The 13,343-nt window shown below is 48.0% G+C and overlaps 1 protein-coding gene across 7 annotated transcripts in view; it reads left to right on the top strand.

The window, feature by feature from the left end:
- Positions 1-12,597, top strand: part of MCPH1 (microcephalin 1) — a 185,880-nt gene extending 173,283 nt beyond the window's left edge. For all 7 annotated transcript variants that reach the window (XM_072950540.1, XM_072950537.1, XM_072950535.1 and 4 more), the window contains one exon: positions 6,214-12,597. In XM_072950540.1, coding sequence (XP_072806641.1) covers positions 6,214-6,266 — 53 coding nt within the window. In that variant the 3' untranslated portion in view covers positions 6,267-12,597. The remainder of the gene's footprint in view (positions 1-6,213) is intronic.
- The last annotated feature ends 746 nt before the right edge of the window (positions 12,598-13,343 follow it).

The following is a 13,343-nucleotide window of genomic DNA, read 5'->3' as shown; positions in this document are numbered from 1 at the left end:
CACCAACTGAACGCCAGTCACTGGGTATGAACGTTACCAGTGAAGTAAATGTTAAAAAGTATGTTAAAGGCAAGCGGACCAACTGGGAAATAGAAGATGCACCTTCCTAGCCAAGGCACAGTCCTCAGCCTCGCTTGGAAACAGAGAAACAAGACCAAAATCAGTAGACCCTAGGCAGGAGGCAGCTGCGTATTCCACCCAGAACGGGAACAGCTGTACGTGGGGCAGCATCTCTTGTCCCTCACCGGGGATGCAGTCGTCAGTGTGGGGCTCAGACGGCCACTCACACGGCAGTGCTGAGCGTTTGGGTGAACAGGACTGTCCTGGGCACATGCGCCGAGCCCCGGGAGCGCCCCCGGCACAGGGGCGTGCTGCTCTGCGGGGGCCTGGGTCGCAATGGCTGAGGGGAAAGGGGGGGGCAAGTGAGCTGGACAGAAAAACCTCAGAGCTCGGCCTCCCGACGGCCGTCGCCTGCAGCCCCAGGTACCCACGCCTCAGGCTGTGACGTAGGGAGAGCTCCGTGTGTCTTCAGAGCCTGTGGGGCTTCAGGGGTTTTTGCTGTTGTCAGATGTTAGGCGGTTAGCGCTCAAATCCATAGAACCTAAACGACAGAGCTCGTGTTACAGACTGAACTGTGTCCCCACAGAGTCATGTATTGACACCCTAATCCCCAGAATGTGACTGCATTTGGAGATGGGGCCTTTGAAGAGGTGACAAAAGCTAAAGGAGGTCATAAGTGTGGGCCCTGATGTGTCGGGATGGACGTCCTGATGAGAGGAGGAAGAGACACCAGGGCTGCACGCACAGAGCGCAGGTCAGGTGAGGACGGAGAAGGCGGCCATCCACGAGCCCAGGAGAGGCGCCCTGGGAGAAACCAGCCCCGCTGACACTTTGGTCTTGGACTTCTGGCCTCCAGCCTGTGGGACTGTGGCTTAAGCCACACGACGTGTGGTGTTTTGTCAGCCCCAGCAGACTAGTGCTGCCCCAAATCAATTCTGAGATCGTTGACGAAATCCACTCCTTTTGTAGGTGGGGAACTGGGGGGTCTGAATCCCGTGGCCAGAGCCACGTGGGGCACTAAGGACCCGAGTGCCTAGATGTCTCAACCCAGAGTCTACCTCTGTAAACAGCGCTCATGCCGCCCTGGTCGGGGCATCACCTCCTCACGTGTGCACCCACTGCCAGTGCTGGTTCCCAGGCTGTGCCTGACGGCGCCCCATACCCCCACGAGCTGGACCGAGAAGGACGTGTCCCACCTCAGAGCACAGGCCCAAGAAGCTTTCCCCAATTTGCAGGAAGGGGAAAAGTCGTTGGATTAAATGACCTCATTTTTAAAATCAATTTTTCTTAAACTTTGGTGCTTGAAGATGAATGAATGTGTAGCAGTAACAACACAAAAGAATGCAGGAGACGAGAAATAATAAAGATAGTATCAAATATTAGCAAAATTGAAGTAAAGAAAAAATGGTTTTTGAGAGGAAAAAAGCTCTTTTTCAGGAGGGTTACTTACTAATAGTCAAAATCCTAGCAATATTGAAAAAGACAGGAATAGACAAGAGTCCCGCGGACAGTCCTGAGCACGGAACGGGGCTACAACCGCAGACACAGACAGGACGCCTGAAAGTCGTGAGTGCGTGGTGAGTGATTTTATACCAATAAATGTGAACGTGGGTAAGATGGATCATCTCGAGGAAAATGTTACCAAAATCAATTCAAGAGACAGAAAATCTGAACAATTTCAACCATTTTAAGAAATGAATTGTCATCTAAGGTTTGCCTCTCACTCCTCGTCGTGAAAGTCACCGGTACGTCATGAAAGTGACACCGGCAGGGCGGCAGACGAGGAGGCTCCCAGCTCTCGTCTCCCCGCAGGAACATAGGAAAGTCAAGCAGAGGCCGCGGTCTGAACCAGCTCTACAGGCGCTCCGGAGCACAGCCGGGGTGCACAGCAGCCGGCAGACGCCCCGTCAGGCAAAGCCATGCGCACGGCTGTAGGAGAGTTCTGGAGCCGCTTACTCCCCCTGACAGCCTTGGTTTCCCAGTTCCCTTCCTGAACGCAGACCTTATTCTGATCTGCCTGGGAGACACCTTGAGGGGCTTGGACACACGCAGGAAGCAAGGTGCGCGCCACCCTGAAAAGCTACCGGGCAGGCAATGAAGATAAAAACAGGTAAAACTGACTACAGCAACATTTAAAGCTTTTGCGCATCAAAGGACACAGTCAACCAAGTGGAAAGGCAACCTATGGAATGGAAGTATTTGCAAATAGCAGTAAATGTCCAAAAAATAAAAAGAACTTCTACAACTCAACAACAAAAAATAAAAGGGCAAAGGACTTAGCTAGACATTTCTCCAAAGACAACATACAAGTGGCCAGGCCGCACATGAAGAGATGCTCATCACTGGCCACTCAGGAGATGCATGTCCAAACCGCAGTGGTGCCACCTTAAACCCATCACGACGGCTGCCATCAAAACAAACAAAAAAGCAGCAGGTGCTGGCAAGGATGTGGAGAAACTGGAACACTGAGCACTGCTGGCAGAAATGTAAAACGGTGCAGCCCCTGTGGACAACAGTACAGTAGCTCCTCAAAAACTGAAAAATAGAACTACGTATGATCTAGCAAGTCCATTTCTAGACATACATTCAAAAGATTTGAAAGCAGGTACTCAAACAAGGATTTGCACACCCACGTTCACAGCAGTGTTGTTCACAACAGCCAAAAGGTAGCAGCAACCAGGTGTCCGTCGACAGATGAATGGTTGACAGATGTGATGCACATGCCAGGGAACGTTATCAGCCCTAAGACGGAAGGACATTCTGAAACCTGCAGCAACGTGCGTGAACCTTGAAAGCATCGCGTTGAGTGAAATACGCCCGTCGCAAAAGGACAGATACTATATGATTCCACTTTTTTGAGTTACCTAGAATAGGAAATTCATGGAGACAGATTATAATAGAGGCTACCAGGGTCTGGGGGAGGGGGAATGAGAATGGAGGGTTACTGTTTAATGGATACAGAGATTATGTTTGGGGCTGGGAGAAAGTTCTGGAAATGCACAGTGGTCATGGTTGCACAGCCTCGTGAATGTACTTAATGCCACTGAATTGTGCACTTAAAATGGTTCAAATGATAAATCTTAGGTTGTGTCTGTTTTACCACAAAAAAAAGGTTTTTAAGACACCTTCCCTAGATGGTTTTAACAGTAGATTTTACCGAACTTTGCAAATAACTGCAGAGAAAAACAGAGGGAAGCCATTCACCTCATCTTACAGGACTAGCCCAGACTCATTTGTGCGTAGGGATATAAAAATCCAAAATGAAATATTTGCAAATTAAATTTATCAGTGTGTTCAGAAACATCAGATAGGGTTTCACCGAAGAATGTGGAAATAAGTATCATTACATATTTTTCCTAATCCATTGATGTTTCTCAGTAGATGTTAAGGCATTAGAGAAAACCCAGTACCCAGTCTTAATAAAAAAAAAAAGTTCACACCCTAGGAGTAAGAGAGCCTGAAACGATGAAGGGGTCTAAAGCATGTGTTTTATCTAACAATAAAGTCTTGGTTTACGATTTCTGTCAGGCACACGGTGCACACGGTGCTGGAGGCCGGATCCGCGCGGCCGCCGTGAGGGGCTGCGGTTGGTTCAGAAGAGGAGCTGCCCTGCGAAAGGGGGGAAGCCTTGCTCGTGTGGCTGCAAGAAGGACCGGCCGCCGCGGGCTCGCCCCCGGGAGGGGCTTCGAGATCCTGCGGAGGCCGCCCCGAGAGTCTCCCTCGCCTTGCTGGCCAAGAGGAGGCTCCCAGCAGGGCTCGGGGAACCCTGCCTCGGCCCGGAGTCCCGTCAGCAGCCGGCCACGGGCAGTGGAGTCCCAGCTCGGTAAAGGGGCTTGCTCGTCACGCTGGTTCAAGAAAGGAGTGCCGGCAGCAGGCTGGCTCCGCGCAGCCGCACAGAGGCGCGGGCGGGCGGCGCGGGCGGGCCCCGCTCAGCAGCCGTGCTGAAAACAGACGCGTAGACCTGGGGTTTGTTCCCTTCGCTGTAAGTGCCGTGGGGGCTGCACGTGTGCTGCCGGGGCTGGCGTCGCTCACAGCTGTCCTGCGGTCACGCTTCACGGGCTGTTTGACGATCGCGCATCTGACGTGACACTGGAGTGTGGGGGCGTGGCTGTCTTCAGACGCCAAATGAATTCACACAGAAGTCATTCTGCGCGTGCGTGTTTACAGCCGGGAACTCGCCGCGGAGGGGCTCCCCGGGCACGGCGGTCCTGCTCGCAGCCACGTGCAGCGCCCAGGCGCTCTCCTGGTCCGGGCGTGAATTCCCCCGGCAGCACCGTCACAGAGGTGTGAGCGGCCGGCCGCAGGCTTTGTCGTGGCTTCTGTTTTATCTGAATTTAGAACTGGATACTTCTCCAGGTGGGTGGCTGGGTGGACGGATAGACGGACAGATGGACGAACAAATGTACAGTGACACCTGAGTTCTTGGTCAAAGAATTCAGACAACAGAGAAATACATAAAGCCCTAAAACCTCACTACCCTTACTTTAACTGCAGCAAAGATGGAACTGTGTCTTTCAGGGTTTTTTTTAACACACACATAGAAAGAAATGTATATAAACATATGCATTGAGGGTTTGTTTTCTATGAATGGTGGCTCACATATTGCTCATGAGTTTTTATCTGTGTCTAGGAGATCCTTCCATTTTGACATATAAACAATTACCTTCATTCTTTTTAACCATTGGATCTGCCGTGATTAATTTACCTACTCCTTATAATTAGACATGTGGGGTTATGTCCACGGCGGGTGCTGTTATGAACCACGTGTATGTATGTGTGTGTGTGTATTCATGTGTGTTCTAGTTGGAATAACTAAACTCAATTTTAAGAGGCTGTCTCGGGCTGTAATGAGTTTCACCCAGTCCCAGGCAGGAGTATTTCTGTGAAACAGATTCGCAGACGGGGAGTGACTGAACTAGGGTATGTGTGGCCAAGTCCTGATCACACGGCTGCACCAGCCGACACTCTAACACCTGGATGCTCCCATTCGCCGCTCCCTCACCAGCACCGTGTTCTCAGCGTTCAGTGATCTGATGGATGAAAACAAGGAGGCCTCGTTACGTACGTGTGTGCCCCTATGACGTCGTTCCTGACGAGCACGAGTGCCGAGGGGGCTAGTTCACTGGCTGCCTGTTCGTGGCCATGTCTGCTTTTAAATCGGGCTGTTTCTCTTTTCCACTGTTTTACAGCAATTCCTGCACCATGTGGACTCTAACCTTTTGTGATAAATATAAAATCCTCTCAATCTGCGTCTTTAACTTTATTTATGGTGTTTTGTGTGGTTATTAAAAATAATAATTTTTAATTATTATCCTTCATGGAATCAAGTGCCTGAGTTCCTCCACGGCTTCTAAATTTAGGTTTCAACCTAGCTTTAAAAACTAGTCTCCTGTCTCTCAAACTTAGTTTTTTCATTGCCCATCTGTGATGTACTTCTTGTGGGATATGATGGATTCTGCTATCACTTTAATGTCACCTACTCCACTGTTTCTTCAATGCCCTACTGGGTCACCTTGTAAACCCCGAATCCGCACGGGTGGGTTTCTAGAGCCTGTTGCTTGCACCTCACGACGGCGTTCCGCATTCCAGTGCTCATTGTTCCGACTTAAACTCCTTCGTATGTAACCTGTTCATCCCTCGAGTTGAGAGCAGTGACCCGAGCTCTCGGAAGTGTGCTTCCGGGCTCTGTCTCCGTGCACAACACTCAGCCAGATGGACGGGGTGACAGGGCTGGAACGTGCGGTGACACGGCTGAAACGGATTCGTGTTATCTGTGCTCCGCCTGGTACCGGAGGGTACTCGTGGCTGAGATGAGAGCCCCGCTCCCGGGTCGGGCACGGGCGGACCCCACCCTAACGGGACGTTCTGCCAGGAAGGCCAGGCCCCGTGTGGGCCCCGCCTGCAGGATGTGTGGCTGGAGCATCTGACATGTGGCTGGTGTGACTGAGGAATGGAATTCTTTATTTCACTTGTTATTTTATGTCATGTTAAGAAGCCACATACGCCGTATGGACACGTGGACCTGGGACAGTGCGGCTCTGAATGGTTTAAGATTTTAAATGTGATTTCGCGTGTGCATGAAAAGGTTACCGTCTCACTGTGAGCCGGCCACGACCAACGCTTCTCTCTCTCTCTCTTTCTCTCTCTCTGCAGACTCAGTCACTCAGCACAAGGTCTGCGCCGTGGACAGCTACCTGCTGCAGTGACGCGGACGTCACTCAGCCCGCGGCTGCTGCCAGCTGGGGGGACAGGTGCCTTTCCTACTGGCACGTGTCCGCCTCGCACGTGTGGTGCTTTTCATATGAGGAAGCTTCTCTGCGTGACTTTCTGATGCCCGAGTGTCTCAGGGAAGCGCTGACCAGCCCTGTTGGGCCCTTTCTAGTCATGCCAGTCTGTGTGTCTTAGTGACGATGTAATGAAGAGGTCACGACCCTTGTCGTTGAAGCTCCGTACTGTTAAATAAAGGGTGGGAATTAAATTGTTTTATTACTGAGAACAAAGAAGCCCTATGTTTCTGGTTAGGCTGTGAGATCGTCATTGACCCACCAGCCGCTAGTGTGCAGAACGGCAGCCAGCCATCTCTTTCTGTGCCTGCGACCCACCGAGGACAGCCGTGAGGAGCCGCAGTTACGATCGTACCTGCCCTGGAAGTAGCCCTGCTGCTCTGCGCTCAGTTTCTGGCGAGAGCGCGTCACCGCGCGGAGGGCAGGGCTTCCGTCGGCCGCCAGGATGTCGCCGTCCCCCGGAGGAAATGACGTTCCGGCCAAATCATACACACGCTGACCGGTCACCTTCTAAGGGACAGAAATGCTCAGTCCCAGCGAGGCTGCGGGTCCCACTGCGACTTCCTCGCGGTGCTGTCCCCCTCCTGTTAGCCACCTCAGCTGCTGTTTCTGCGCAAAGAAACGTCGGGTCCCTCCGCAAGCGCAAGGGATCAACTTCCAGAACCAGCGCTCGAGAAAGGAGGCAACTGCACGAGGGAAGGACGCAGGGCTTCCTCTCGGTGTCGGTGTCGGTGTGACGCGTGCCCCGCGCGGACGCCGAGGGGACCCACGCCCAGGCGCCGCTGAGCCTCCGCACCCCTCCCACCGCGGGAAGCCTGTCGCGCCGCACCCGCGGCGTCCGGGGCTTGGCTGCGCCGAAGCTCGGGTACCTTGGCAGAGCCCCCATCACACCAAAACTCCTGCGGCGGCCGGCGGCACTGTGCTGACCTGCGCTGGGGACAAGCCATGAAGAACTCCCGTCCCCGCCACGCTGGCTGCGGAGGACAGGCCCTCCCCCGCCGAGGGGCCGCCCGGGCCTGCGTCCTCAGAGCCGAGTCCCGACTCCCGGCGTCGGCCTGCCGGAGGCCGGGCAGGCTTCTCTTTCTAAAAGCTAGTATCTTATCAGGATGCTGCTGCGAGTCGGGCTCTAAGCATTTTCCACATGGTGTGTCATTTAACCCTCCCAACAATTCTCACAGTTAGTTAGTACAGGTTTACAATCTCTCACCCAAAACACACAGGCCTGAAGAGTTCCTCGGGACACTGATCTTTTTTTTTTTTTTTTTTTTGAGTTTTGAAAGGTATCTGGCCCTCACCACTTCTGTTCAACACTGTGTTGGAGATTCTAAGGCCAGAAAAGGAATTAAAGGCATACAGTCTGGAAATGAAGAAGTTAAACTATTCTCAGATGACATGATACTATGTGTAGAAAATTATAAGGAATCAAAGAAGAAGTAGAATAAGCACATTTAGCAAGATTACAGGAAACAAAATCTATATACGAAGCTAACCAAATGTATTTCTGTACACTCTCAGTAAACAGTTCAAATATGGAGTTAAGCATGCAGTTCCATTTGCAATATCATCTAAAGATAAACTGAACAAATACATTTAACGTAAGACGTGTAAGAGCTGTATACTGAAACCTACAAAGCCCTGCTGAGAAAAGTTAAGAATCGAAATGGAGAAATACGCCCAGGCCATCGATTAGAAGACTCGGTGTTGATGAGATGGCTGTTTTCCTCCAAATGATCTATAGATTCAATGTAGTCATCAACATACCAGATGGCTTTTTATACAATTTGAAACACTGATGCTGAAATCTATATGAAAATGCAAAGAACTCCTAGTAGAAAACATAATTTTTTAGTAAAAGAATAAAGTTGGGGGATTTATACCACCTGGTTTCAGAACTTACTGGTGTAGAGGTGGAATGTAGATCAAGCACACGCATCGTTCTGTGAAAGAGGCCTCTTAGCTTACATTATAGCTGTGGCTTGAGGGGCAGGCTTCTAGCTAAACACACATGTCCAGGGACCTGCCATGATTCTCTCCAGAGACCGGAGAGGCCAGCGGGCACCATGTTGGTTCCCTCCCTCCGCCTCACTTCATGTTCTGAGATCTCCTGGAACAGAGCTTGCATGTTCGCCCAGTGGCCACTGCCTGTGGCTACTGCCCAGTGAGCACATCCCTTGATAGCCCAGCTCTGGTGGCTGGTGGGGCTTTGCATTCACAGGATCAATACAACAGCAGCAAAGAGCCAGGTCTTAACTGATCATTACCCCAGGGCTCAGTGCAAAGGCAGCAGACAGAGATGCCCATATCCCAGTCTGCCCTTTGAAAGAGGGGTGTATACATACTCTAAAGCTGCTTCCTAAGGGTCTGACTTCCAATCACCAAGATCTTGGTGCTGACTGAGATCTTCCCCTTTGGGAAACCAACAGGTCTTGACATACCCTCAACTCCTGGGAGCCACTAAAAATAAAATAGGCTTCTTGAGCAATCACAAAGGTTTGAGTTACAACCACGAGCTGGCAGGGTTGAATGAGAAGGTTCATCACACGAGGACGCTCCCTCAAGAACAGGGCAGGAGGAGGCTGAAAATGTCTCCGAACTAGGGAAGGAGGGAGACATCCAGACCCAGGAAGCCCAGCGAGCTCTATGTACGACGAACCTAAAGAGACCCGCACCAAGACACAATTTAATTAAATAGTGAAAAGTTAAAGACGATAAATCTCAAAAGCAGCTAAGAGAAAAACAAGGTGTTACATACAAGGCAGTCCCCATAAGAACTGTCAGCAGAAACAGCAGACCAGAAGGAAGAGGCACGCTCGTCAAAACTCTGCAAGAAAACAGTGCCAGCCAAATATGCTCTATCCAGCAAAGGCACTCTTCAGAAATGGAGAGAGAGAGTTTTCCAGACAAGCAAAAGCTAACAGAGTTCATCACCACTAGACCAGCCTTTCAAGAAAAGTTAAAGGGACTTCTTTAAGCTGAAATGGGAGGGTGCTCATTAGTGACAGCAAAATGTATGAAAATATAAATCTCACTGCTAAAGGTGAATATGTAGTAAAACTCAGAAAATCTAATGTTGTAAAATTAAGGTTAATCACTTATAAAGCTAATATGAAGATTAAAAGATAAAAGTGGTAAAAAAAAATACTATAACTACAATGATTTGTCAAGGGATACAGAATATAAAAAGGTGCAAATTGTGATATCAAAAACATAAAAACACAAAAAGTGGTGGGGAAGAGTAAAAATGTAGAGCCTTATAATGCATTCAAACTAAAATTGTAATCAGCTTAATATATATTGTTATAAACATAAGTTGTTTTATGTAAGCCTCATGGTAACCAAAAAGACAGAGTAGATTCACACATACATACCTAGCTCAGGAATCTAAGCATACCCCTTCAGAAAATCATCATGTCACAGAGGAACAGAGCAAGAGAAGAAGAAAGGAACAAAGGAATTGCAAAAGAGCCAGGTGGCAATTAACGGGATGGCAATAAGTACATGCCTATCTACAATTACTCTGAGTGTAAACAGATTCAATTCTTCAGTCAAAAGATGTAGCAGAGCTGAATGAATAAAAAACCAACACCCATCTTTATACTGCCTACAAGAAACTCATTTTAGCTGTAAGGACAAACACACACACTGAAAGTGAAGGAATGGCAAGTGATATTCCATGCAAATGGACACCAAAGAAACCTGGGGTAGCTATGCTTGTAGCAGACAAAACAGACTGTATGCCAAAGACTGTAAGAAGAGTCTTTATCATATAATGGTATAGCAGTCAATCCATCAAGAGGATATAACATTGCAAATATGTATGCACCTAACAAAGAAGCATCTAAATATACAGGGCAAATTTTAACAGATCTAAAGGGAGAAACAGACAACATTACAGTAAGAGTGGTGAACTTTAATACCCCACTTTTAACAATGGATAGATCATGCAGACAGAGAATCATGAAGAAAACGTTGGCCTTCAGCAACATATTACACCAGATGGACTTAACACGTACGTATAGAACAATCCATCCAAAAGCAAGAGAGAGACATTCTTCTGAAGCATACACGGAAAATTCTCCAGGGTGGGGATCATATATTATGGCACAAAATGAGTCTCAAGGCTAAAATCACATCAAACGTCTTTTCCAGCCACTATGGCAAGAAACTAGAAACCAATTACAAGAAGAAAACTGGAAAATTCACAAATTTGTAGAGATTAAACAACATGCTAGTGAACAACCAATAGGTTTAACAAGAAATCAAAGAAATTTTTTTAATTGAGACAAATGAAAAAAGAAAAAGTACCAAACCTTGTGGTGTGCAGCACTAACAAAACTCATGGTTTGCAGTTCATAGTGATAAATGCCTACACTACAAAACAGGGCAGATCTCAAATAAACAACCAACATTTTTACCACAGGGAACTACAAAAATAGGGGCAAACAGCCCAAGATTAGAAGGAAGAAAATAATACTTACAGAGCAGAAGTAAATGACATAGAGATGTAAGAGACAACAGAAAAGATCAATGAAACTGAGAGATGATTTTTGAACAGATAAGCAAAATAGCCAAACTTTTAGCTAAACTAAGAAAAAAGAAGACTCAAATGAAAGCCAAAGTGAAGACATCACAACTGACATCGCAAAACACAACGGATCATAAGAGGCTACTCTGAACAATTATATGCGAACAAATTAGACAACCTAAAAGAAACGGAGAAATCCCTAGAAACATACAACCTATCAAGACTGAGTTAGAAAGAACCAGATACCAATCTCATTATTGGTAACGACATTGAATCAATAACTTAAAACCTCCCAACAAAGGTTCAGAACCAGAAGGCTTCATTGGTGGATGCTATCAAAGATTTAAAGATTTAATAACAATTCTTCTCAAACGTGTACCCAGAGATGCTCACTGCAGTCTTTATACTGCAGAGAAGCTGGGAACAATCAAACATTGAACAATGTGGAAGTTATTGAGTAAGTTATGTAGAAGCCTAATGAAATGTCGGGTAGCTGTTGTAATTATGGAGACTGATACAGTACGGGAACTGTTTATGATATGAAGTAAAAAAACAGGAAATTCATTTAGACTACAATCAGAAGGCAGCAAAATCACACACGTATAGTGAAAACACAGGAAGGTAACAGACGTGATTTGAGTCTGGTAGCAGGACCGTGATTAATTTCTTTGATATTTGTTTGTATGTTTGTTCAGTAATGTTACCAACCATTTTGAAAAGAAAAATTCAGGCACCTACCTACTCAAAACCAATTGTCCTCGAAGCTTCCCGCACACAGCGGTCTGCATGCTGGGTTTTGGCTATCTCCTGTTTCCGCATGTGCACGTTAACCCAAGTTTCCTTGGTTGCATTAAACATCCAAGGCCTGAATTTCCTCCTCTCTAAAATGAGGGTACAAACACCTGCTCGGAACTCCTCTAGGGGGTCAAGTCTCTCAGATCGGAAAGCTCTTTGCAAACCAAAATCCAAGACCCCATCAACCTCTTATCTCCCCTGCCCTCCCTCCAACGTGGTCTGTCTTCCTCTCCTTCGTGTCTCTTTGTTCCTTCATTTTGCCTTTCTATGTTCAGCTCATTCTGTGTACCTTCTCTTCCGCTTCGCTTCCCCTTTCCTTTTTGGAGGTCAGAATGGGTCTCACAGGCTTCCCATCAAGGTGTGGCCAGGGTTGCAGCCCCCTCTGGGGGCTCCAGGTGCTCAACCATCACCTGAGGGATTAGAAACTTCATCAGGTATCAAGAGTGGAGGTTCTGATTAAACTGGCTTCGCAGGGTTCCTGCTAAACTGGATTTACAAGGTGACCAATGGCCTCGGAGCCGGTTCAGGAGACTAGCGTAAGTTTGCCCAAGCAAGGAGTCCTTGTCAGTAGTCATGGTGACTCCTGTCTGGATACCTGAGAGCCCAGGATGAAGGTCAGGTGAGATGAGGCCCCTCTGAAACAGTCCGGGCGCAGGCGCAGCTCAGTTCGCACTGTTCAGGGAGTCACATCTTCCCCCAAACACACGTCAGAGCACCAGCTGATAGGAATTCCCAGCACGGATTAGGACACGCTCGGCCAAAAGGCCTCACTCCAAACAACTGAAACGCTAAAGAAATAGAGAAGGTTTTGCTTACAACTATTACGTGCTTGGCAAATTATTTAACCTTCTTGACCAAACTGTAAGAAGGAAATGTATCTATTTTAAAGTGACCTGTGGTTATAATTAAAGTTCTATGTTTCCCTTCCCTCAATTTTTTCTTCATCTTTTACTTTATTTAAAACTATAAAGTCTATCTTCTGTGCCAGGAAAGTGGTATCTACTTTTATCCTCCTAATATTTGTACTGTTAACTGAGACACTAATTAAAATTATTGAACTGAAACTAAATAAGCACATACAAAGATTCTTCAGGCTAAACTCGTATTTTGGTTGGTGCGCATTCCCAGTATAGGCGTTAATGTTTTCCCAAAGCCTTGGGACCTGCCAAGTCCTAAGCTCCACCTAGAACTTGAAGATACTGGCCCCTGGTCACTCCTTTATTAATCTGGCTTTGATTTTTTAGATGCTTGGATTCACAGCTTATCTGTGGGAACAAATGGTTTGCTCTCTTTAATATTTCACAGAGAAGATTTACTCAAAGAGTTTAATATCCCCTCCCGCCAGCCAACAGATGAAATCCAGCCAAACCTCCAGAGAGAGCAGTTGTCAGGAGGAACCCGTCCTGGGGATCGTCCAGCCGTCCATCCATCCGTCTGTCAGCATGAGCGCAGGAATGGGGCGCATTAGCGGCCGTTCCATCAGCCCGAGGCGGCCACAGGGGTGCAGAGAGGGCGGGAGAGGAAGTGACTGCCAGACCCAAAGCTTGGCACGAAGGGCCAGCCGTCAGCCAGATAGTGTACTCAGCCAGCGACGTGAAACCGAATCACCGGGTTTTGCGGGGACTGGTCAGAGAAGGAGAAAGACTCTTTGTCCTGAGTGAGCGGGGCTGCCGATGGCG

Source organism: Vicugna pacos, chromosome 26, assembly GCF_048564905.1.
Source record: "Vicugna pacos chromosome 26, VicPac4, whole genome shotgun sequence".
NCBI lineage: Eukaryota > Metazoa > Chordata > Mammalia > Artiodactyla > Camelidae > Vicugna > Vicugna pacos.
The sequence above is the reverse complement of the archived record's forward strand: the minus strand, read 5'-3'. Positions and strand labels throughout refer to the sequence as shown.